This window comes from Otolemur garnettii, unplaced genomic scaffold (assembly GCF_000181295.1).
Source record: "Otolemur garnettii isolate 467f Iridium unplaced genomic scaffold, OtoGar3 scaffold00126, whole genome shotgun sequence".
Lineage (NCBI taxonomy): Eukaryota > Metazoa > Chordata > Mammalia > Primates > Galagidae > Otolemur > Otolemur garnettii.
The window spans coordinates 3,915,322-3,942,788 of record NW_003852521.1 but is presented as its reverse complement, the minus strand read 5'-3'; the positions used below and the strand labels follow the sequence as shown (position 1 = coordinate 3,942,788).

General features: G+C 38.3%; 1 protein-coding gene across 10 annotated transcripts in view; it reads right to left on the bottom strand.

Moving 5' to 3' along the window:
- Window positions 1-27,467, bottom strand: part of SYNE1 (spectrin repeat containing nuclear envelope protein 1) — a 448,631-nt gene that overhangs the window by 303,308 nt on the left and 117,856 nt on the right. For all 10 annotated transcript variants that reach the window (XR_002775281.1, XM_023517949.1, XM_023517955.1 and 7 more), the window contains 7 exons: window positions 25,085-25,192; window positions 22,211-22,348; window positions 20,794-20,958; window positions 8,384-8,496; window positions 7,686-7,854; window positions 1,731-1,827; window positions 1,035-1,237 (listed from right to left, as the gene is read on the bottom strand). Coding sequence is in view for 9 of the 10 variants with exons in the window: in XM_023517949.1 (XP_023373717.1) it covers window positions 1,035-1,237; window positions 1,731-1,827; window positions 7,686-7,854; window positions 8,384-8,496; window positions 20,794-20,958; window positions 22,211-22,348; window positions 25,085-25,192 (993 nt within the window). In the remaining variant the exon portion in view is untranslated. The remainder of the gene's footprint in view (window positions 1-1,034; window positions 1,238-1,730; window positions 1,828-7,685; window positions 7,855-8,383; window positions 8,497-20,793; window positions 20,959-22,210; window positions 22,349-25,084; window positions 25,193-27,467) is intronic.

Here is a 27,467-nt window from a genome sequence, read left to right as displayed (position 1 = left end):
CAAAGATAATTCCAAATTCATTTCATAACCCATGTGTGGGAGGACTCCCTACATAAATAGATGAGAACATTTCTGTTTCTGCTGGTGACATTCCTTTGGATCAAATTAACACATATGACATCTACCAGGGCACTGCCGGTCTGATCAGAAAAGCCACAATCTGGGAGAATACATAGTTATTGCCTTCCTCAGCTGCACAAGCATTTTTAATCTATATGAAATACAGAATAGGAAAACATTTGAAAGGGATACATCTACTTGTGCAAATAATAATAGATGATCCAACCTTGGATAGCAAGCAGTAATTCTGATTCTGTACTACATTTTTTAATGGGAGCCTGGCATTTTAATATCTTATGTATATAAACTGATTGTCCATGTGAAAATGCCAAGCGCTCATTACAAAGTATACACACTGAAATAAGTCCATTTCATGTGCTATTCGCGTGTAAATGACACTAAAGTAAAACGGTCACTGTCACATGCAGACACACGTAAACACGTACCCGGCAAGAAACGAAAACAGAAACCACCCCCAAGCTGAGTAAGACCCTGACTGAGGATTGATAAATCTAAAGAAGAGTATCTAAAGGCATAAGAATGTGATGGCCCTGTTGCCTGCCCAGGGCACACTACCACTCTCAGTCAGTACCAGGTTAGCCAAAGTTGTTTTCATCCTCGTTTAAATCAGGAAATCAAGGGCCCACGCCTCAGACACGCCCCTTCGTGCACGGACCTCGGTGTGAGCATAGCGCCCTCTGCTGTCCGGTGGATTTGGCTACACATCAGTTACTGCTCTTGTGAATGCAAAAGTCAGACCCAGGAGAGATCAGACAGGAAACTGTTCTAACAGCTTTTACTAAGCAGTGTCTTTATTGACCTGAAATAATTTACTAACCTTAACGTGAAGCTCTCCAGCCATAGTCAGCATTCCTGAGCCACACTTGCAAATATATAACATTCCCTAGTGAACTACCTGTCAAATTTCTTATCTCTAAATCCGCCTCTTTTCATGATGCATGAGACAACCCTACCTTTTTGGCATTTTCAGACTGATTTAGCATCTTTTCAGCATCCTCTAGCCAGGCTTGGAGACTAGCCACAGTACTGCCATAGCGGTCCCAGTTGGAGAGCACCTCCTCCAACATACTCCGCACGCTCCTCACTTCCACCGAGAGATTTCTCCACTGAGCAGTGGTTTCATTCATGAATTTCATCACATTCTCAGCTTCCTCCACTGAAACAGATAAAACCAACTATCATCTTTATTTTATATTTTAAATCCTCCACTTCTTCTATACATTGGTATGAAATAGTATCCATCACAACCACTCCAGTTCATATGACAGACTTTATTACGAACTGAAAACACACACATTTTACAAATTGTGTCTTCAACCTAATTTATGCTCCTATTTACTTGATTACCATATTCAGGTTATTTCAATTTTTTTGCCTTTAATGCTTAGAATTAAAAAACTGCAATTTAGGAAATGAATGCATATTTTGCTTTCTCTTGGAAGAACACACACACAGGGAGAGAAGCGTGTGACCACATAGGTGAGGCTCTGCACAAAATCACAGACACGAATACAGTGTGCGCCCTCCAGGCCAATGGCATGGTCACACAAAGATTCTGTGAGAAAAAAAACAAAAGCTCTGATCACACGGAAACCTACAGGTTCTAATTCTGCTGCAGTCAACACTAACGAATCTGTAACATGCTTTACCTGAACCATCTGCTTTGACGTACATCTCAGCAGTCTGTTTCAAGATCTGGTATGTCACTTCATACTGCTCAAAGAACTTGCTATTTTCGATAAAAGCCTAGAAAAGGAGGGATGGTTAGGAGACAGAAAACATTAGGCTTATGTAGACATGCCAAAGTCTATTTTCTTCGAAACAGCGATCTGGATATTTTACCTAAATTTGCCAACCTCACTGTTCTTAAAAATACAAAACTAATTCCACTGCCACAAATAACCTAAGATCATTCTGAACACATAAATTGGTTCCACATTTTAAATTCTAACCCAGCGCTACATTGAAAAAATATGCCATTTGTTCACCGCTCAAGGGTCTGCTTTTCAAAGAGAAAAGTTTATTCAGAGAACCTGGGCCTAACATTTAGCAAGCACTAAATTTGGAAGAACATTTTGAAGTGCCCCACTGTGTTTTAGCTGTGGGATTCTGTTGCTTTTTGAATATTAATCCTGATGAATGGCTGCTCAGAGGAACTTCAGATTATAAATAAGTGGCACAGTGCACAAACCCTGCCCTTAAAATAAAGGGCAAGTAGAAAAATCCAAACTAATCATACGTTCCAACCATGTTCTTGATGGTCTCATACTATTTCAATCACTCAGTATAAAAAATGACAGATGAGACATGTCTATATATCTATATGTGATTTACATATGCAGTAGAGTCACTACTGGCAAATGGACAGGATAAAATTAAGAACACACAAAAATTGCTTAGGTAAATTTTTCCTATTGTTAACTCTAAGAAATACAAAATAATTCCTATTTAAAAGATTATTCTTACTCCTCTAAAGTAGAAAATTAATGCAATTAATATAATTCACATTATATCACAAGGGCTCTTTATTTCTTTTAATAGTGTAATCAGTTGCTATGATTTGAATTTATTTAAATGCTTGATAAGTTTCACTATCATAAAATGCAAAATCAGCCTTCAAAACTCAGCTAAAGTCCTGTAAGGGTGTTGACGATGACTTTAGATGTGGATGCAAGATGTGTGTGTGTGTGTGTGCAACGCCATTCATAACAGCAATTTCAAATATGTTTCCAGATTTTTACTGACAAATCTTTATCATGTTTCAAGAGAGCATTTTAAAACATTATACCTATAATAAATTTATGTTTATAAAGCATTTGCTTGTACATCAACTATCCTTCAGGATTAAAGTGGATGGAAAAAATTATGAGTTACCTGGAAGGAAACGTTCTCCAATGAATACTTGAAGTTTATTATCTTGTTTAAGAATAAAATAATAATAGTCTGATTAATTCATTGGAGAGATTTATATTTTATTCTTACTCTCAAGTTGGGAAAGGAGCAATTTAGTGGAATTTCCATTTTGAATGATTTACCCGAATAAGCAAGTCACGATTCGCTCAAAACTGTAAAATTATACCTAATGTTCGAGACACTGTGTTAGAAATGGAAGAATTATATTTGGAAAAGTCTAAAAGATAATCTCCACTTAGTTTCAGTGTAGATTTCAGAACCTACTGGGAAAATAATTGCTTTAAGTGGCAAGGAAATGGGAAACAGTGCTCACGCTGGACAGGAAGACTTCAGTATGTTTTTGCTGGGGGAGCTTACAATTTAATTAAAAATGAAAAAGAGAGGAAAACTTATTTCATTACATTTTGGTCCAAGCAGCATGAAAGAGGAAAGGATTTTTTTTTAAATATTGTAATATTTGAACTTTCCTATTAGGAAAACCAGGCAATTAATTTTTGAAGAAGATCACTATAATCTTATTTTTATTTTTTTATTGGTCCATTTACTTTGGTTCATTTTCCTGAGTATGAAGCAAATCCATGTAGCAATATGAAATTTTTTGTCTATTAGAATCACTTTATAAGGAGCATTGCTAAATCTCCTTTTTACTGTGAGCTATTCAGAAATGTCTCTCAGGGAAAGTGAAAATAATAATGAAAACAAAAGTTTAAAAAATAAATTTGAGGCTTGGCACCTGTAGCTCAAACAGCTAGGGTGCCAGCTACATACACCAGAGCTGGCAGGTTAAAATCCAGCCCGGGCCTGCCAAACAACAATGACAACTACAACTAAAAAATAGCCGGGTATTATGGGGGGTGCCTGTAGTCCCAGCTACTTGGGAGGCTGAGGCAAGAGAATTGCTTAAACCCAAGAGTTTGAGGTTGCTGTGAGCTGTGACACCACGGCACTCTACCCAGGGCAACATAGTGAGACTCTGTCTCAAAAAATAAATAAATTTGAGCCAAAATAAACATTTTTAAAGTAAAATAAAATAATAATGACAGGATTATTTTCCAAAATAAGGCTGAACCTTAAATATCAAGTTCTCCAAATAAGCCATGTTGGTCAGTGAACTTTGAGAGTTGACAATACTTTAACAAAAATGAGATACTTCTTATGCTACTAAATTCCAAATATTAGTGGAAATTAATAAAAGTCTACTCTCACTCGATGAATATAGAGGCAACAAATGCAAAGCTTATCAATATCAATTTCACTTGAAGAGAAATAAACCAGATAATTTAAGGTTTTTAAAATTAACCCTGAGGAATGGTTTAATTAGAATTGTCTATATTAATAAAATAATTATGAATAATAAAATAAATATTCACATGATTTAGGTTGCACTGAGACAGTCCTCAACTTTAAGAGTTCTTTTATTTAAAAGGTTAAAATGTTAACCTCTTTTTTTCATAGCAAAATTGAAGCATATGTTTTAATGATTGTCAACAATTCTGACAGCAAGGACTAACCCAATTATCTTCTGACTTACATTACAGTATGTAATCCCTTACCAATGGCACGTGACCTAAATTCACCTCAACAAACGTTTGTGAAGTATTTTTTAAGGATCCTTTAACCACTTAGGGGTTCCATATCTGAGCCAAGAAGCACATTCTCTAGTTCTCTCTTACAATATTACTTTTCTGTTTTGCAAATGGATAAGTTTGAATTGAGAATTTAGATGAAGGAAAATTTGTCATAATTATGGAAGTTTTATGGTCCAAATATGAATTTGGTTATTAGATGATTAGCAGCATATGGCTTATTACAATACTTAGTTTTAGGAATAAAGTTTACATTTAAGAATCTGACTGTGATTTTATTTGAAAGTCTTCCTCCTTTTTGAAATAGTCTGTTTTAAGGAGAATAATTTTCGAGAATACTCCAAAAGGATGGGAGACCCTATGGCATGTGACAGAGAAGGAAAACAGTGTGTGTGGGTCTTTGTTCCTTGGGAAAGTTCCCGTTATTCTATTGTTATTGTCACTGTTATTACTCTTAAAAATTGAGAAAGACCAAGTCCCTTAGAAATTAAATTATTCACGAAGTCACATGGGTAGTAAGTAGCTGAACCATGATTCAGAAAGACCCATTTCTGTGTGACTGTGGCCTGGGTTTCATCAGTTTCCTTCACCCTCATCCATGCTGCCAAGACACAAATATTGCAGCACCTATTAGGTCCTAAGTTCTGTCAGATACGGACCAATATTAAATGGAACTAATACGCGTGTAGGCTACATTTTGCAGTTCACTAAGATGTAAGATATCATGCTGATGATTCGATCTTTTAAGTAAAAAAACAAAATCCTTTTGACAGTAATATTCAGTACTTAAGCACATGGGCTTTTGATTTAGAAAGATTTAGATTTGAATTCTGGATCTATAGCTAACCAGCTTTGCCACCTGACGCATGCGACTCCAGCCTGTGAAGCCTTGGAGTGCTTCCCACGATTCCTTGGTGGATAAATTAATGTGAAATTGTCAGCCTGAAGGGCCATCATGGAGATGAAAGATGACGGGGCATGTAAGACACTTGGCACTTGGGAAACACTCAACACCCCACAGTTATCAAAACTACAAAGCCAAAAACTACCTGAAAGGCCTTCATGGAAAAGAAATATCAATGACAAATAGATATTCTTCACCAAGAGGTGACAGAACATTAAAAAATGTTTATTGACATGTGCTATGTATGTAAGGTAATTAACAACTTTAGAAATAATTATGAAAGCTATGAGGCAATTTAAAATTAGCAGCTTGATAAGTGAAAGTTTGATCTCCTCTGATCCTATTTGGATGCCCTTGATGGCCTTCTCTTGCCTGATTGTGATGGCTAAGACTTCCATTACAATGTTAAAAAGCAGTGGAGACAATGGGCAACCTTGCCTGGTTCAAATATTTTTAATTTTACTCCATTTGATACGATATTGGCTGTGGGTTTGCTGTAGATGGCCTCTATGTAAGTATTTCAAATTATATATAAAACCAGCACATTGTACTCCATAAATGCATTAATATACACAGCTAAGACTTAATAAAAAAATAAAATAAAATAAAATTAGCAGCTTAATCAACTTCTCTCTCTCTCTCTCTCTTTTTTTTTTTTTTTTGCCATGTTTTTGGCCAGGGCTGGGTTTGAACCTGCCATCTCCGGCATATGGGGCTGGTGCCTTACTCCTTTGAGCCACAGGCACCACCCTGATCAACTTCTCTTTAACTTTATGGAGTAGGCAGGAAGTGCTAACTTTTTTATCATCAATAATAATTCTGTATTTATGTACCCTTTGAGGAGTTCAAAGAGAATTATTAACATCATTGTATTGGATCATTAACTTGCTGGAACAGTCCCATTAGGTGTTTAAATTCGATTGGCTGTTCTTAAATAGCTAAAACAAAGAATGGATCCTGTGTAATTACCTAGTGGGCTCAGGATATATCCTTTGACATGACTAAATCTGAAAATACGAATGCATATCTGTGGTTAATATTTAAAGGACTAATGTAATTTCTTGAATTTAAAAAACGAGATTTTCCATTACTTTCCAAGGTAATTGAAAATGAATAAAGAAACATAACAGATTTCACAGTGTTTGACAAATGTTTCCCAGACAATTTTAGTAAACCTAGAAAAAGACTTGACTGTAAACTGGTTAAATCTTTTCGTTTTCGAATATATGTTGTTCACTTATCACTTAGAAAATCAAATTAAAACATAGCAATATAGATAACGATTCTAAGATGCTTTGGTAAAAATATAATTGCCCCAAGTATTCAAGCACAACGTCTTAAGGAGCCACTGTGACTAATCAGGTTATAAATGGGCACATAGTTTAAAAGTTCACTGCTTTATCATTTAGAATCTGTGTTTAAATATAAATGGAGCAGTACAGGACTAAGATGCCCTATTAACATGAATTTTATGAGCACATTTGCATTGCAAATAAATTTATAGTGGGGCATGTTTAATTGATTAAGAAATAAAATGCCTTTAATAAATATAATGCACTAATGACATGAAAATGAAAACTGCTAGGTACAGATCAATCTAATTCATTGCAGGGCCACTAATGCAGGGCTACTATTCTATGTAGATACTGCATTATGGTATGAGATAATGTTTAAAAATTAAATTGGTACAAAAATTCCTATATAAAATTTTACTCTTCCTAAGTGCAAAAAGTAACAGTGAATCTCAGGGAATGACCATGAGAATAAATGTACTGGACCTACTCTAAAAAATAGTCTCCACGTGGACAACAGAGAATTGTTCTAAACAGCTCAGGATTGGATCTCAGAACACATGAAAAAAATCTTTAAGTATTTGAATTCTGTTTCAGTGGTGAACTACAATCAAAGATGTGGTTATGCCACACAAAAACTTTTCTTTTTAATCAACAAAGCCAGTCACCATGGTTCAGTATGATTAATGCAGCAAAACCTTTCTAAACTAGGGGTTTTAACGAATCACATTTCACAGAATTTAGGTTTATATTTCAGATGATAGAGAAAAGCTCATAAAGTTTTATCTACCCCATTTAATACATAGGCATCTTGATGTTTAAATCCAAGATTAAGCAGCAATAAATACACTTGTTAGGTGCTCAGTCCATGGGTCCTCTGATTTCTCTGTCAAAGCCCCAGGGACTTACGATGTAGTTTTGCAGAAGCAGCTCCACTGACTCTCTCCTCCCGTACTTAATGATCCAAGACTTGAGCTTTGACTCTGCAAGAACCAGCAGTGAGAGCAGGCGATACTTTAATTCTAGAAATTCCATTTTCATTAGATGTAGCTCTGATGTGGAGGAAACAAAATGAAACCTAGAAATAAAGCAGGGAGAATTTACAGAATGTAACTAATAGTAACAGGATGATGCTTACTCAACCTGTTACATGGCAGCCTTACATAGAATGCAGCCACGGGGTCTTTTAAACTCTGGCGGATCGTTATTTAAGAGAACTGATTCCTTTTCTAGCTCTGGGTTTAAAAGCAAAACATGATTGAAGTCTTCGATTTAGTTCTCTCCCCTGCCAACACATCTCTCCACTGTTTCTTTCACAGGGTGTTTTTGCAATATTACATAATGTTCCTTACAGTACTGAGCAAAAATACAGCCTCTGAAAAAACCGTGCCTGTGATTTCCAGGCTCTGGGTACATTCAGATTCACTCTGTTCAGTTAATAATATATTAAGATGTTGACATTATTAGCATATGTTATGGGAGCCCACTGTTTATTTACCAAATGTGAGCATCTCTGTTAAAAAAAAATCGTGGAAAGGAAAAGAAACATAAAAAGCATCCACCTAATGTTTCAAAAAGACTTCATTTAAACCCAGACAATCTCTTACCTCTCAGCCATGTCCTCTAATTGATCATGTGGCACCGGGATTCCGTTAACAGACCTGGTCCGGTAGATTTCATGAAATGCTCTTTTGTGGGCATCTAGGTTTTGAAGCAGATCCTAAGATAGAATTTTTAAAAAAAACAGAAAATGAGGAAACATGTTCACAGGAGGCTAAGAAGCATAATTTTTAGCCGGTACCGATGAGTCAATGTATTCAACAATTTGATCCTGCTGCCACATTCAGAAGCAGCTTGGTGCCTGTCACAGCCTCTTACCTTGAACAGGAGCCGGCGCTTGTGCTTAAGACACTATGCTAGAACTGTATCTAATAATTATGCATCTTTTAAACACACATGACACTTGCACAGCAATGCATTCAGACGTTTTAAAGGCACATGGTCCAAAGAAAAATGTAATTAATGCTACAAGCAATGATTTTAGTATTTTCTCCCTTCTTGATTTTTGGACTTTTAAAAGCTTAAAACTAAGCAAAACAAATGTAAACCTTTAATGGCAAAAGAGATGTGACTCTCTATTGCTATTTTATTTTCAATGCATATGATAAAGTGGTATTTCCTTGACATGGAAAGTAACTCAATCATATTACAACATATTTTGAAAATGCCATTTTGGTTAGAAAATCTCAAATAAGTGCAGGGAATGTCTCATCGATTGCACAGTGGGAATAAATGTAATCTGTATAAATATTATTTTTAGACTTTATAGAATTCTACTGATTTGATTCATTTCCTTAGGATAGTTTGAATCTTCCTCAGTTTGCTTTATGTGTTTACAAACAACTTATTTATAAAAAGATGTACATGTATTTCACAATCCATAGCCAATTTCTCACATAGTAGTGAGAAAGAGTGAGGTGAAGGGAGATTCATGCTTTATATTTTAGAACTTTAGTTTGGGCCCCAAGATCTCAATAAATAAAATACCCAATAATGCGTCACGTATTGAAAAGTAAGACACAACAACCCACCAGAATGATAAACTAAAAGTCATACATTTCTCTTAAACCAGGATTTAATGGCTTAATAGGAGAAAATACAGGGTATCCCCAAGTTATCCCTAAAGGTGCCTTGGAAAAATGAGAAATTGTAGCTAAATGTACCCTTATTTACAAAATATACACTGGAAAATTTTATAAAGAGGTGACCAACACACAGAGACTATTTTGTAAATATTTTGTAAAATTTTGTAATGAATATTTTGTAAATAAAGGTACATTTAGATACAATTTCTCATTTCCTCTATGTATGGCAACATCAGGGGCAACTTTTGGAAGCAAAAACAGCCTAAAACCAAGAGACACATTTAATGGAAGAGCCAATGAAGACCCAGATATTAGCAAATGCAAACAAAAATGAAGCAAAGCAAAGACTGTCAACCAAAGTAATCAACCCACCCAGTAGGGAGAACCAGCAGTAACATCAAATTTGTGATGCTAGAAAAATACCAGTAATTTAATACTTGACAACAATATGTAAGTTAAAAGGAGAACAATGTGGTTGAGTACTCTTAATTCTATATTGATCCACTGGAAGTGAAGATATTGATTAACTTCTAATTTTTTTTTTTTTTTTTTTTTGAGACAGAGCCTCAAGCTGTCCCCCTGGGTAGAGTGCCGTGGCATTACAGCTCACAGCAACCTCCAACTCCTGGGCTCAAGCGAGTCTCCTGGGCTCAAGCGAGTCTCCTGCCTCCGCCTCCCAAGTAGCTGGGACCACAGGCGCCCGCCACAATGCCTGGCTATTTTTTGGTTGCAGCTGTCATTGTTGTTTGGCGGGTCCGGGCTGGGGATTTGAACCCGCCACCTTAGGTGTATGTGGCTGGCGCCTTAGCCAGTTGAGCTATAGGCGCTGAGCCAACTTCTAATTTTTTTAAGTATCCATGGTCAAATTTTAAGAGCAATCATCCTGTACAAAACTAGAATTTATAACATTCAAGCCAACAGAGGAAAGACTATGGAATAAGAAAAAAGAGCAAGCACACAAAAAACCCCCAAATCTCCCTAATTTATAAATAGCAAGAAAGTAGAAAAAAAGAAAAAAAAGGACAAATAGATAGCAAAGTGACAGATGATAGAAGCAAATTCAAGTGTACTGATGATAATAAATGAATTAAATAGAGTATAAATTTACTAGTTAAAAGACAGAAATTGTCATATAGGACAAATAACCAAAAAATAGAACTATCTTTTATAAGAGACTATTAAGAACATAAATTAAAATCAATAAAATGAAAAATAACATGTCAGGCAAATACTATAAGAAAGCTTATGTAAGTGTATTAATATCAGACAAAATAGAGTAAATTACAGAAATGATTATAATTACAGGTTCTCCTTGATTTATGTTGGGGTTACATCTCAATAAACCCAGTGTAAGTTGAAAGTACTGTAAGTTGAAAATGCATTTAAAATGCTCAACTCACCAAATGTCATTTTAACTTAGCCTACCTTAAACATGCTCAAGACACTTACATTAGCCTACAGTTGGGTAAAATCATCTGACATAAACCCCACTTTATAATCATGTGTTAAATATCTGATGTCAGAGTATGATGCCACATACCAAGTACTGGAAAAAGATCCAAGTTCAAGATTTAACGTGTTTTTACTCGAACCCTTATCACTTTAGCACCATCACAAAGTCAAAAAATTCTAAGTTGAACCATCATAAGCTGGGGATCATCTGTAATTAACTGCTTAAAGAGGAATCTTTTCACTTTCCACTTGCTAGAAGTTTATATTGTTCCTGAACTTGAACATACTTATTAAGCCTCGAAATCTATAAAGCAAAATCCATCAGAACTCTAAGGTGAAAGTGATAAATCCACAGCGCTGTGGGAACTGTACGATCAACGTACCTTTCTAAATGGTTGAGACAGAACAGACAGAGCAAGGAGGGGCGGTTTGTGGGATAAAGCAGGGAGGAGAAGGGAAGGGGCCGCAGAAAGGGCCTTTATAAGAACCTCTGGTGTTTGCGGATGTATGGCAGGATTCCCTCTGCCCTCACTGGTCACTACTTCTCAGACTTCTGCTGATTCAGTTTCTACTCTTTGATCTCTTATTATTGAATTCTGTGGGACTCAGTCCTCGCTGCATTTCTCTTCTCTGTCTACACTTCTTGATTTTCTAGTTTCAGAGTTTTAAATTTTTCTTCTATATGCCAATGACTTAATTTTTATTCCAGCCTACACTTTTCTCCCAAGCTCCTGTCTTTCCTCTCCTGCTGCCTACTCCACATGTCCTCTTAGAAGAAAAAGACTCCACATGCCCCCAGGTGAACTCCGGGTCCTTCCTCCTAACCCCATTTCATTGTCTCCCATTCTCTGTTTTTTCAGTTGCACCACCCCCAGATCATAGTCATCTATGACTCCCTTTTCTTCACAATCTGTGTCGAATGCTGAAATTCTGTTTTCTCTACCCTCACAATACATTCAGACTCCGACCGTTTCTGACCATCTCTCCAGCTACTGCAGTCAGTACCCTGGCTTCCCCCTGCCATCCCTAAGGGAGTGTCACATGGCAGCCAAACTGTGACAGGACTGTCGTTCCTCTAGGAAGAAGATGAAAGGAAAAAGAAGGCTGAGACCAGACAGAACCAATCAACAATGCAAGAGAATGATTGAGGAAAGTGAGGGGAAGGCATAGGGGTTCAACTACAGGTGTAGAAAAGGTTACAAAAAATAAAGGGGGCAGCGCCTGTGGCTCAGTGAGTAGGGCACTGGCCCATATACCGAGGTGGCTAGTTCAAATCCGGCCCCGGCCGAATTGCAACCAAAAAATCAGCCAGGCGGTGTGGTGGGCACCTGTAGTCCTAGCTACTTGGGAGGCTGAGGCAAGAGAATTGCTTAAGCTCAGGAGTTGGAGGTTGCTGTGAGCTGTGTGATGCCACGGCACTCTACCAAGGGCAACAAAGTGAAACTCTGCCTCAAAAAAAAAAAAAAAAAAAGAAGAAGAAGAATTTTTGAACAAATTTATGCCAGTAAGTTTGAAGATTTAATAACACAAACACATTTCTGGAAAGTATGAGTTAGCAATATTGACTCAATTAAAATTTTGAGAAAGCCTGAATACAATAGCGAAAGAAAAAACCCCAGTAATCCCAGCACTTGTTTCAGTGTAAGAAATCAAGAAATAAATAAGATACGTGATGAAACAGACAGTAGTCAAGAAGATGACAAATGTGAGAAAGAACAAACAGGAAAAGGGGAAAGGGAGTTTGGGGAAGTTTTAATTTCAAAAGAGGTAAGGACGGCTGGGCGCCCAGAGCTCAGCAGTCAGGGCAGGGCTGGCAGGTCGGAAGCCGGCCCAGGGCCTGCTAAACAACAATGACAACTGCAACAGAAAGGTAGCCAGGTGTTCTGGCCAGCACCAGTAGTCCCAGCTATTTGGGAGGCTGAGGCAAGAGAATCAGTTAAGCCTAGGAGTTGGAGGTTGCGACCCAGGGCAACAAAGTGAGACTCCATCTAAAAAAAAAAGTAGGAAAAAAAAAGGCTGACTAAAAGGAAGAACGTAATTGGAACATTAGTAGGAGGCTGTTTCAGGCCAAAAGACAAGAACATTCTAGAAGGATGTCAGAGGCAAAGGCCTTGAGGTGGGAATGTGTTCACCTGTTCCATGTCATCGTTCGTACTTTATTTTAAATTGTAACACCCCCCCAAAATCCCCATGCTCTGACCTTCTAACCTAAATTTATTTACTTATTGTGTTCATTATTTTTATCCCCCTCTTCCCACTGCAAGGCAAGTTCTCTAAGGGCAAGTTCTTTATCCGCTTTTCTTAGCAGCGTGTCATGAATACCTAGCACTCCGCTGTGCACATTGAGGGTACTCAACAATTATTTGTTCAAAGATGAAGGAAGACTATAAAGGTGTAGCCAGGACAACAGGAAGAAAATGGACAATTACAACAGGGACTCCACCTAAAAAATACAACATTAAAAGTTAATTCTTTGTGCCCTCAAATTAACCTGAAAGGATTAAAATGAATAAATAAATAAACTAAAAAAAATAAGAAAAGAAAATTAGGAAATCCAATGCAGAAGTGTTCCAGGGGTGACAGGAAACTACGCAGAGAACTCCGACTGAGAAGTGGCCGCGGGATAAGGACGGGGCAAACCCTGGTAAACCCACCAAGGTGATACAGCAGAGAAAACCCTGGTGGGAACGGGCTTGAGACAGAATGGGAGAAGAGAATTTTGAAATGAAAGTGAGAACCTAGACAATTTTCTCTCTTTTTTTCTTTTTTTGATGGAGAAAGGAACACTTATTAGTGAAGTATGAGGCTGTTGATATGAAGCACTTATGATTAAATCTTTAAGTTCACAGCATAAAATATATTTTGATATTGAAGTTCTTTCTACAAATAAAATATCCAAAAAAATACTTCTGGAAAAGAAGAAAAACTACATTAAATATACATGATTTTTTTTAAACCAAGTCACTTTTCTATACATTTATTCAAATTTTTTCATTTGACTCACTTCTTCTGAATCTCAATCAAAAGTTGAGTCTAAGACTTCACAGTCACAGTCTGTTCATTCTACGTGACCTGTAGGTACACAGCGGTGAGCTGCTTTCTAAAGCCTGTACTGTGATCTTGACCTCTTTACTTCCCTTAGATTTAAGAATATAATTTTTTTTATTGTTTCAGGTTTATTGAGGGTATGAAGAATTAGGTTACAGTGATTGCATTTGTTAGGTAGAGTCCCTCTTATAATTGTGTCCTGCCCCAAAGAGGTGTACCATACACCATAACCACTCCTTCATTCCCCTGCCCCACCCACCTTGAATTGACTTGAGTTTTTCTCTTATGAGGGTATATGTGTTAGGTAGGTGGACAATTTTCAGAGAGCTTTGCTGTAAAAGGAAAGAGCAAAATTGGAAAGTAACTGGAAGGGGAAGAAGGGCCAAGAAAAAGACTTTTTAAGATGACAGGAATAACAGTATATCTGATCTGGATGGAAAAAAATCCAACAGACATAGAAAGAAAAGATACAGAAGGAAAGAATGGTAAGAACTGTCTTTTGGAGAGAGGGGGAAGGCTAGGATTTTATGCACACGTGGAGGGGCTGGCCTTAGCTCCGCGCACAGATGGTGCACCCATAGTAACAGAAGTGCACTGTGAGTGTTCGGGCACAGATGCGAGTGGGTGGGTGGATGTGGCCGTGGGAGCTTGTGGAAATTCTTCTCTGACTGCTTCTATTTTCTCAGACAAAAAGGAAGTAATGTCATCAGCCAAGAGTAAGGATGGGGAGGAGGTGTGGAAGGTTTGAGGAGACAAGGTATGAAATAGCTGTCCTAGAAATGGAAAGGCAGTGGAGCTGGGAAATGCCTCCTGACTGTCAGGCAGCAGCATTGGCCCCCTGGGGTTAGTCATCGTGCCTGCGGGTGTGTTTTTCTGCAGCCACTGTCAGCTGTATATGTGTGGGCATGAGCTAGGCAGAGACTTGGCTTTGATCGGCATTATGTTTTTACCAGGATAGTGGAGAAAGGAAGACATGAACGAGGCAAGTGAGGATGTACGGGGAGCTTCCAAGGACTGAGCACTGCATTCCATTTGAGAGGAATACCAAGGGCAGAGATGGAGTGAAGAGGTACTGTGAAAAGGCAGTGGGGTCAATGGATTACAGGGTGCAGAGGAGATGAAGGCTCAGTCGGCTGGAGAGTGGGGTGCTTGGCAAAGAGATTATGCAGGGGTTTCAGTTACTGGCAATGACTCTTCTAGTCTATGACTGTAGGGTGAGTGGCCCAGGGATGAGACATTGTAGTTGAGTGAAGTCAGGGACACCGGGGAAGAGCAGGCCAAGAAACTGACAGGTCAGGATACTGGGAGGATCTTCTATGGGTTTCTGAAGTTATTAAGAATTATGCCATGCACCCAGGAAACAAAATCTTCTAGAAAGGAGGAAAAGTGACTTATGTAGGATTGATAGATAGCAGGTGGCAGAATCTGATGGCTACTCTCATGATTCCCAAAGACCCAAAGCCTTACTTTGCCAAGTACTATATGCAATAGCTTTGCGGGCACATTTTAAGCTTAGGCTTTAAAACATGTAGGATTATTAGCCATGTGACCTTGGGCAGATCACTTAACCTCTCTCTTCCTGTTTACTCAGCTACAAAAAAGGATGATGACACTTTATCTCCTTCATGTGAAGTGCTCAGTAAAATTAAACACTTAAGATGAAAACACAGGTTAATCCTCCATATTCATTAGCTGTGGTTATTGTTATCCTTCTAGATAACTGAGCATTAGGGTAACTATGTTAACCAGTTTGATGTAAGCATCCTACTTTGTATATCGAATCAGTACATTGTACCCCACAAATGCGCTAATGTACACAGTTATGATTTAATAAAGAAAAAAGAAAATAGAAAAGCTAATACAGGTGTGCTTTGAAGAATAAATACATTATAACATACATGTCAGTTAATTTAAAAAATCAGTAAAATTAACACACTGGCAGAATCATTTACAAAACGAACTCTTCAAAATATAAGCGTCCCTGAGTCACAAACATCCACTTACGTATAACTCACATTTATGAAAAGAAGCTATTTCAGTTAATAGGGAAATGTACCTGTTCCAACCTACATATAATTCAACTTAAGAATAACCTACAGAACCTATCTCATTCGTAACCCAGGGACTGCTTATATACATTTTTAAAATGGCCTGAATTAAATTTGCAAATACTGCTTATGTATTAAGTGATGAAAATTACATTATTTTTAAAAAGATGTGAATAATGTATCTCCAAGTCAACCAAATATACCAGCATAACGTAGTTACATCAAATTGATGGATTGATACAGTGCGACTGAGAAAATCTAGAATTTTTAGTTTCTTAACAATGATTCAAACTTCTCTTCCTCAAAGCTTAGCTTATTATAGTTATTATATACACACACACACATATATACACACACACACACATACACACCCCCCCATATATATATATATATATAAAATAATGAGAACTGATCTCATTACTGACAATTCAATTTCAGGACTCTGCTACTTTAAGTACCCATGTTTAGGCCTTGTGAAGTTCCTACCTTCATCTCACTATGGGGAATTTGACCAAAGGAAATCAAATCGGTATACTGATGGATTATTGAATTCCCATTTTTTCGGCAACAACTTGAGTAGCAAAGATGTGGAATCAACTTAAGTGCCCAACGATGAATGAATGGATAGAGAAAATGTGGTCTATGTTCACAATGGAATACTATTCAGCTACAAAAATAAATGAAATCGTGTCATTTTAGCCATAAGGATGGAACTGAAGGACATTAAGTTAAGTAAAATACGGCAGGTGCAGAAAGACAAATTTCACATGTTCTCATTCATGTGGGAGACAAAAAAGTTGACCTCATGAAAGAAGAAAGTAGAATGACAGATCCCAGAAGCGAGGAAGCGGGTGAAGGGTGTGGGGCTGGGAAGGAGATGAACACAAGTTGGCTACTGAGTACAAGCGTACAGTTAGAGGGGAGAAAGAAATTCTAATATTCCATAGCAGAGTAGGGTGACTATAACTAACAATGTATTGAAACATCTACAAGAGAGGGCCTGAAATGTAGGAACACATAGAAATACTGAATACATGTGCCCTGAGTTGAACACGACATATTCCATGCATGTAGCAAAATTCCACCCACACCCTGTAAACACAAACAAATATGTGTATCTAAGGCATTAGGAAAACAGTTCCTATCTTAATAAAAATCATTCCCCTCTCAATAAAAATATTATTCTAAGGTTCACCTTGAACCTGGCCTCAGTCTCACCTCTGTTTTTTCCTGTCCTTTACTGTTTTCCCCGGCTTTCCCTTTAGTCTCAGATGACCATTTTCTCTGATTTCTGCCCCTCTCTCTCTCCCTGCCAGGCTTCATTTCTGATTTTGATGACTTGGGTAATAAACTCAGGCAGAGGGATCACCCTAGCTATAACTGGATGGCACAAAACCAATCTTTCTCTTTCTCTCTCTTCCCAAAAGGGCTTATGGAAGGTCTGGAATCATAGTCACTGGAACATACCAATGGCACGTACATAGTGCAACTCAAAGTTTGCTCTCTTCAGGGGCTGATGCCACCTATAGTGTGTCCTGAATTCATATTTTTATGAAACCTTAGAATTATCTAGTGAATAGCACACTAATATTGTAGGGCATTTTATCTACAGTGGAACATTTAACTCAAACTTAGGTATAGAATATAAACACCTGACACATAATGGTTTCCAAATCTCTAGATTAGAGGCACCACTACACTAGTGTCTGATCTTACCTGTCCCCTCCCACTGTCTCTCTGATGCTGAGAGATCTTACCTGTCCCCTCCCCCTGTCTCTCTGATGCTGAGACACGTCCTTGTCTGCCATGCATATTTGCTAAACTAACACATTTAATAACTCACGAGCGATAACATTCTACATTTTATTTTAAATTCTAAGGTGATTTCTTTTGCATCAAATAGTCATATCAGTTAAAATAATTTCAACGGTTACATATTATACATAAGATAAATTATTGTGTGTGTTTAATTGCTATTTTGTTAAAGAGATACTGTTTGTATTGTATAACTCTGTTTTCAACTTTTTGCCATATTTGATATGCAAGGGATATCAAAATAAACATGGCCATGGATTTGTATGAGAAGCCTTAACCTGGCTCAATCCCAGGAAAACCTTCGAGACTTGGTCTTCTATAAGGCTGGATTCTGGCTGTCTTACAGTTTCCCCACCTGCAGAGCACGAGGTCTAGACCAGAAGGCCCAGATTTTATGAGTGTGTGTTTGTACAGATGGGGAAGACCCCGAAGTCATGCTTGCATGTGAGAAGCCACATGACGAGGCGTGTGTGTGTGTGTGTCTCCGTGTGTGTATGTACACGCATGTGCATGTTGTGTCAGTGGGGCGGAAAAGGGAAGAGACACAAGTAGCAAACCAGAAAGGCTCTGAAAGCGCTGAGTCTAGCTGAGCAGGACCTTGAGGGATGGTCCCGACTGTCAGGTCTGGCTGTGGCTGCCTGGTTTGATGAGCTTGTCTGGGGTTGGGTCAGCTGAGCTTAAATGGCTGGGAACAGCCACTACCTGACCGATGGATCTCTACCCCTCCAGCCCCACAAATAAGGTCCCAGAAAGGCATGAAACAAAACCTGTCGTGAATTTGCTTTATTATTCTGTCTAGAATACATAATATACATAATAGTCTATTTCCTTGGGTCAATGAAATATGTATCAATAATTTGGCAGAAAATATATAGGAGCTGTATTAGATACACATGGCCCTCCAGACTAGTATACAGGACACTGAAGACTCAGAATGGGGGAAGGTGGAAAGGGGAGTGAGGGACAAAAAGTTACCTATTGGGTACAGTGAGCATTATTTAGGTGATTGGTACATTAAAAATCCTAGTTTCACTACTATACAATACATTCGTGCAACCAAAACCCATCTCTATCCCCTAAATATTTTGAAATAGGGAGGTGCCTGTGGCTCAAGGAGTAGGGAGCCAATCCCATACACTGGAGGTGGCAGGTTCAAACCCAGCCCTGGCCAAAAACTGCAAAAAAAATTTTTTTTGAAATAAAAGTAAAATAAAATCTAAGGAACTAGTCATGTAAAATATATGTATATATACCTGTATATTTATATGAGGTAAAAATTACCCATATTTAGTCAGGAGTAGAAATCTATTTGCTTTCCACATACACAGTAAAACCCCAATGTGGCACAGAAAATGGGGTACACAAATTTAAACACACAAAATGCAGGATTTTGTTAATGTAATGTTAATAAAAAACAGTATTTAAGGCTTGGTGCTTAAAGCTCAGCGGCTAGGGTGCCTCCCACATACACCAGTGCTGGCAGGTTCAAACCCAGCCCAGGCCTGCCAAACAACAATGACAACTATAACCAAAAAGAAGAAGAAGAAGAAGAAGTAGAAAAAGAAAGAAAAATAGCAGGGAGTTGTTGCGGGTGTCTGTAGTCCCAGCTACTTGGGAGGCTGAGGCGAGACAATCACTTAAGCCTAAGAGTTTGAGGTTGCTGTAAGCTGTGATGCCACAACACTCTATCAAGGGTGACACAGTAAGACTCTGTCTCCAAATAAATAAATAAATAAATAAAACAGCATTTAGGTCAGGCCTGTATTATCACAAAACACAAAGATGGAGTATATTGGAAATTAAACTCTGTACAAGTGACCATACATTAAGTTAAACATTTTCAGAAGAATGAAGAGATCTTCACAGCCTAATCCCACCACTTCTTAAACCCACCCTCATCTGCACATTCCACAACATGAGGATGGAAGGACTTTCAGCTGCTTTCCTTTAAGAATGGAAGCAGGAATGAGGTCTAGAGCACATACTATTAATGGCATTATCTTTTAAAAAATAACATAAATGCAAATCAAAACTATCTTGAGATATCAGCTAACCCCCATGAGAATAGCCCACATCACAAGATCCTAAAGCTGTACATGCTGGTGCAGTGAGAGTGAAACGCTTATACACTGTCAGTGGGATTGCAAACCAATACAGTCTGTTTAGAAAGAAGTATGGAGAATCCTAAAAGAACTAAAAGTAGAACTTCCATTTGACCCCACGATCCCATTACTAGGTACTTTCACAGAAGAAAAAAATTATCTCATCCTAAGGACATCTGCACTTAAATATTTACAGTAGCTCAATTTCAATCACAAAGATGTAGAAATAACCCACGTGCCCAACAACCCATGAATGGATTAATTGACTGTGGGATAGGTATCCCATGGAGTACTGTTCAGCCATAGATAGAGGGATACTTTCCATTCTTGTATTTATCTGGATATATTTGGAAAACATTGTCCTTAGTAAAGTATCCCAAGAACAGAAAAGCAAGCATCCCATGTACTCAATATTAACTTGAAGCTAGTAGATCAACGACTATAGCCCCACAGGAGACAAACACAATTAAAGTCAAGAGGTAGGGAGGGGAGGTCAGTAAGTTCCCACCTAATAGGTACAGTGTGGAGGTGAATGGCACACCTCTGGGTAAAGGACCCAAATACACCTGGGACTTTACCTTACAAATGCAAACAGCGTAACCATCATATGTATCCTCATATTAATCAGAAATAAAAAAATAGCATATAGCAAGGGAAATAACAAATATAGTTATAGATGAAAAAATATCACAGATCTATTGGAAAATATCAGGACATCACCTACTGGAACGGTCAGTAACAAGTATAAAAAAAGAAAATGAGAACTAGAAAACGGTGACAGGTGTGACATCTCTGCGTCCCATGGGACGGACCTTGGGGAGATCAAGCCAGCGCAGGTCTGGGGAGGCCACATCTCCAAACCTCACTAGGACCATTATCTGGAAAGTTTTCCAAACAGGATTTTTACCTTATGCTGCTCCAGCTTCCGCTGTATTGTGTTTGCTGTTTCCTCGTGGACCTGCTGGACGGTTATCTCCTCTCTCAGGGCCACCTCTGCCCTGTACAGCCAGGCACCTATGGTGCCCAGAGGTGCAGGGAGAGATTTATCGAGCTGAATATGCCAGTCAAAGAGCTGAAATAAAAAAAGAGAGAAAAATAGAAAAGTTAAATATCTCTAAGACAGAAGACAATTTCTAAAATTTCCCCATATAATTTTAAAGCCTACATAAGGCTTTGGTTGATGATTTTAGGCTAATTCAACAAATACAAAATAAAATGTTCAAATTCTGGTGCTTTAGGGCTTGGAAGAAAATGACAGTTACAGGCAAATGTTGATGAAACTCAAAATACATCTTAGACAAGAAGAGTATTATTGGAAACTTAAGCAAGTTTCCTTTTCTGGGAATCGCACAAAGCACCCACTGATTTTGAGTCTGGTTTTGCTGAAAGGGAAGGGACCAAGTTTGCTGACATGCTCAAAAAATGCAAGACTTATGCACCCATGGATGTATATGCTGGTTGTCAAGTGAGAATCTTTTACGTGATCAGAACAAGTCCAGAAAATTTAGGGTTATCTAGAACGTTATGGACAAAGATGAGTTTTCAGGATTCTTTTTGTAATCCTATGATTTTCTAATATTCTCTTCATTTCTGCCACTTCATCCAATTCTTAAACATCCTTTCCTGGCTTACTGGAATGCCCAGCTATGCTCATTTAAGGCAATCAGGAACTAAGCTGTTATCTGATGAAATCAATGGTAAAAATCCAATTATCAGAAGACAGGACACATGGTAAGGTCAAGACAAACATCCCTATTAGAGGCGGAAGAGTCCTGGGGGGCGAAATCTCGGTCTTTAAACATGCAGAACATTTACATGAAAGACACTGAGAAGTTTGGGGGTTTTTTTTAAGATTTACAAATGACCTGATAAGAAGTGATGCTAAATTACAGAGTATAAAATTATATGTCAAAACAGGAAAATCAGTGACTGTTGCTGAAACATGGTTTCAGAACATGGGAAGTTGTTGAGGCTCCATTTCATGGAATCTTCTATAAGACAAGAGGGTCACCTCTTCTAAACGACCCAGAGTTCTGCTGCGTAAATGAGAAGTCACCCAGATAGTCTTCCAGAATTGCATTCTGGCCCCTAGTCAGTGCCTGCTCTCACATGTGGGGTAGGGAACGCATGAAAATGCTGTCAGAACAAGCACTTTCCATAGGAAAATTTGACAAGAGGGCAAAGATTCTCCCAGAGTTCAGCCTTTCCATCTTCACACAGAAGCAGCAGGACCTCATACCATGTAACTGTGTAAGAAAAATGATGAAAAATATTCTGGAATAAATTACATAAACTCTAATGAGATAAATTGTGAGGGAACTTACCCTGGAGGACACTCTGTCCCAGGACTGTTTTACCAATGCTTGGTCAAGGGACAATTTACTGTCTTTATGTAATGGTTGTGTTAAATGTTCAATCTGTTTCCTTTTCATATCATATTGGGCTCTGAAGTGCTTGAATGACTGAAAGAGGAAAAACAGCAACAATATGGCAATGAGTCAGAAAAAGCAAAAGCAAAGGAAAGCACATTTCCTAAATAACAATCCTTAATATTTGGACGGCACCCAATTAATGTTGTCAGTAATAACAATGCCAGTCATGAGTCGGATAGCAGCTGCCCACTCATCTGCCCCTGACTATGAACTTGACCCTGTGTAAGTGCTTTCTGCATATTATCCTTTCTGGCTGTCTCCATAATCCTACAACATAGACATGCATTATTATTAGGAAGCCCAGAGTGACTTGGCAAGGACAAGTTGTAGAGACAGGATTTCTCATTTCCAGATAAGTAATTTACAAACCCAGCATATGTTTGCCAGAAAATAATAGTAAGGCAGAGGTACAAATCCAGGGTAATAATCAAGATAGTTGCTTTAACTCTAAGTACCAAACAATTTACAAATAGAAATCACATATATCAAAATAATGCTGAATTAACATCCAAATCTGTGTGTAAGCCTGCAGAAAGAGGCTTACTTTAGGGGACCTCATCTACATGATAATCTTTTGCTGTAGTTTCATGACATTAAAATATTATGTATGCCACACTATGAATGAAATAAATTTATGATATGTAGACTTAAACCGAGTTGAATATTAACATTAAAAAAGTAGTTATTCTAAAGTTCTACATTTTATATTAAGTTAACCCATCCTAAAATGTATCTGCAAGCCCAAATATGAATTTGAAAACACCATTAAAATGTGCAGTGATGTTTCAGACAAGGAGAATGGACAAGTAAAATACCTAAAAGAATTTCGGAATTATAGATGAACATGTAAATTCTCAGGAAGAACACTGGGGGGAGATAGTGAATAAGAATTTTACCTCACGTTTTATTTTTCCATTCCCTCTAATACAATTTTAAAAATACCAACACACAAAGTCAGTTTTTAATTTTATTCCACAGACTTCTCTGAATGGAAAAATCAGAAAATACAACATTTATTGATAGGTTGCAACAGATAGAAAATGCTGATTACATAATACAAAGATGAATGAAAATTTTCCCTGTATTCAGATTTCGGATATTCTCTAACCAGGTTTAAGAAGACGGGTAATCATCTTTGGCTGGAAAGGAGTGTTTCTGTTGTACACTTTCCTAATCTTTTGTTTCCCTCTTATGAAATCTCATAACTCAAAATTAATTTTTGATAATTCATGCTATGACTGAAACTCACCAATGGACTAAATAAGTATAGTCACGCTGCTCTTGGCAGTTCTGCTCTTGATTTACTGGCTTAATCATTTTTTAAATGGAAATCATCCCAGAAAATTTTATTTTGGGGAAAAAAGATTACATTGCGTTTCAAAGCAAGAGCGTACATGCGTAATAAGCACGCATCTATTGCTCTGCCAAGTTCACCAAGAACAGTATCGATAGTTTCATCCATCTGAAGTCAAGCATGTTTTATAGATGTGATTATATAAAGTCACACACTAATGCCCTACGCAGATCTTTTACTTTCTGCCATGCTGAAACTCTCCTAACATTTTACCCTTTTTTGTTTTTGGTAGCATAAATGATTTAAATATACTGTAGAGTAGAAGATTCTACAGAATGTAATATAGGATACACAACATTTAATTTTGCCTCTAAAATGGAGGGATATTTTAGATAGGAGAAAAATGACAATACTGCAAAAAATAAGTCACAAGTTTTTTTAATGGGAAAGCCTATTATAAGATTTTCCATCTTGGAAGTGGAAATTCAAAGTAGAAGTCCAATTAATGACAGCGTAACGAGCCTCTGGAAAACTGAAGACAACACTGAACTCAACTTGAGTGCAGCAGTGTTGAACTGGGTAGGTCAGAGAGGAAATCAATCCCTTTTATGGGCTCACTCCAAATATTCATGTTGCAATCCTTTACTAAATTCAGCTTATTTTGTAGTAATTTTCTATTTGACTCAAGCCTTCTTTCTGTGCATATTTGTGTTGGACGACATCTATCAAACCATGAGTTTAGCCAGGCGTGGTGGCTCATGCCTGTAATCCCAGCACTCTGGAAGGCCAAGGCAAATGGATCACTTGAGCTCAGGAGTTCTAGACCAGCCTAAAAAATTAGAAAATTAGCTGGACATTGTGGCAGGCACCTGTAGTCCCAGCTGCTTGGGAGGCTGAGACAAGAGGATCGCTTGAGCCTGGTAGTTTGAGGTTGCCATGAGCTGATACCATGGCAGTCTAGCCTGGGGCAACAGAATTAGACTCTGACTCAAAAAAAAAAAATCAGTTCTATAAAAACACTGACTCCATATTTCTGTTCTGAATCAGCCACAAGACTGAGTTCAGGAAAAGCAAAGCAGCACTACATTTAGATAGAAATATAATTATTCAGTTAATGCAAACGTCATGCATATTGTGTTTTCTTGCATATTTTTCTCATTAATATACAGTAGAACCTCCATAGTAGATCACCTCTCTCCATTGCCCACCTCCCTAGGTTGACTTAGTTTTCACAGACTGGACATGCACCACATGCACGGATCAGTACAGCAGGCCTGGTTCTTTCTGTTGACACTCTGTGTATTGACCAGTTTGCTACAGACCCTTGGGTAGTCAACTTACAGAGGTTCCACTGTACTTAGACCTTGAATCCACTACTGAAATTTTAAAGATTAAAAATAGATTAAATAACATACATAAGTCTTAATTCCTGGAAAGCTTTTGAAAATCCCCAAAGCTTTTCTATACATTACCTGATATTTATCCTGCAAATTTGCTTCTGCCATTTGTGCCCTTGTCAAATCTCTCTCGAATTGTTCTATCCAAGCTTTTGTTTCCTTCAAAATTAGCCTGTCTTCTCTCTGGAAACCGGGAGACATTACAGGTTTATCAGTAACTGCTCATTTCTTCAATGTCTGCTTAATAACTGACCCTAGAAGAGACTTGACACTTAATAAGTCCCAGTTGTCTCTGAAATTTTCTTTCTTTTCACCCCATCCCTTTAGGAGAATTAAAAAGCAAATATAGTACTAGAAGAATATCTTAATTATCTTGTCAAATATTGAAATAATCTACCTCCTTCCCCCCATAACAAGAATTTAATAAAGAAAATGTGCTCAAGAGGGAATTTCCTAAATTCAGAAACCAAAAAGAGCCATAGCTGGGTGGAGCCTTAGGCCTGTGGGCTGCTTCTGAACCCAAGGCCACTGGTAACCCAGAGAATCGTTCTTGATTGGGATTAATTTATACTAAATTTGAGGAGTCACAGTCATAGTAACATTGAATGAATTGTCTATGTTATCATTTTAAATGATAGAGTTATAAGCTCCATGTGCATGAAAAACACACTTGTCTTGCTCGAGGTAGTATTCCTAGACCCTGGCAAGGGGGTATCCACAAGAGATTTACCAAGTTATTTGCTGAATGAATACGTCCAGGCCACCACTCACATATCAAAATGAAAAATAAAACTGAAATTTTCAGACTGATTTTCACAAATAATAACAAGAGCCATTCTAGCATTGGTTTAATGAAAATACTCCATTTTTCATCAAGATTTCATATCTTGTAAGAATGCCAAAGGGAAGAGTTGACACACTTGTTGGCACTTTATTTATAGCTTTCAACTACATCTCTCTTGCTGGTGGCAGTCCTGTGACACGGGTGAAATGCCCCACCCCACTGACAGGTGATGGAACAGAGCGGAAGGCTATGAAGCAGCCTGACTGGCTTCAAATCCTGGGTCTGCCATGCCTTGGGTCTATGAACTTGGTGTTTTTTTTTTTTTTTTTTTTTTAACCTCTCTACTTTGGTACTAACACCTAAGGAAGTATTGCCCATTCTTTCCATGTTTGGATGAGAATTAGAGGTAATCTCCGTAACACACTCAGTACAAAGACTGGCGCGTGATGTTCACGGGATTCCAGGCCTCTCTCACTTTCTGGTCTCACAAAGGCGGCTGTCTTCTGCCTCCACACTTCTATTCCCATTTGCCCTGGATAATGCCTTCTTCAGGGCTCAGCTCATGCACAGCCTTCACTAGGAAGCTTTTTATGACCTGGAAGTCTGGGTGAGGGAGGGTTTCTTTTCTATGCCAATGGTTCTCAAACTCTGCATGCGCCAGACCCACCTGGAGGCCTTGTGAAAACAGAGAAAGCCAGGCACCACTGCCAGACTTTTTGGCTGAGCAGATCTGGGCAGAGCCCAAGAATTTGTATTTCTGTTTCCAGGTGAATCTGATGCTGCTGATCTAAGTCCCACATACTGAGAAGACTTGTCTATGGTCCTGTAATATCCTAAGTGCTAATGTTTACCCAAATGCATTATATTTTATTTGTTTCCTTAATTGTCTCCTTTTTCCTCATTTTACAATCACTCCTCCCTATCCACAGATTGAACCAACCTCAGATAAAATATATCTAGAAAAAAACCAATAAAAAATAATAATACAAAATTTAAAAATAATAAAAATACAGTATAACAACCAGTAAGTGGCATTTCCACTGAGTTGGGTGCTGTAAGCAGTGCAGGGACGATGTAAAGTACATGGGAAGAGGGCGGCACCTGTGGCTCAAAGGAGTAGGGCGCCAGCCCCATATGCTGGAGGTGGTGGGTTCAAACCCAGCCCTGGCCAAAAAATAAAGCCAACATTAAAAAAAAAAAAAAGCACATGGGAAGACACACGCTGGTTACATGCAAATGTCAGGCATTTTAGATCAGGGACTTGAGCATGTGAGCAACTGGCATCCACGGGGAGTCCTGGACCCCATCCACTGTGGATATCGGGGACAACTGTACAAACACCTTATATCTCTTTTAATTTCCATTGCCTAACACATTCTGGCACCCAGTATCATTAAGTAAATGACTGCGGTAAGTGATAAATTAGTAGCGTGGTCAATAACAGAAGGGAAGTGAACTGGAGCCCAGGGATGCAAAGCTGCGCTCTCTTCAGCACTTCAGAGCAAACAGGGGGACATCGCCAGGCACACGCAGGACAGCAGTCCAGAGCAAACAGGGGGACATCGCCAGGCACACGCAAGACAGCAGTCCTGAGCAAACAGGGGGACATCGCCAGGCACACGCAGGACAGCAGTCCAGAGCAAACAGGGGGACATCGCCAGGCACACGCAGGAC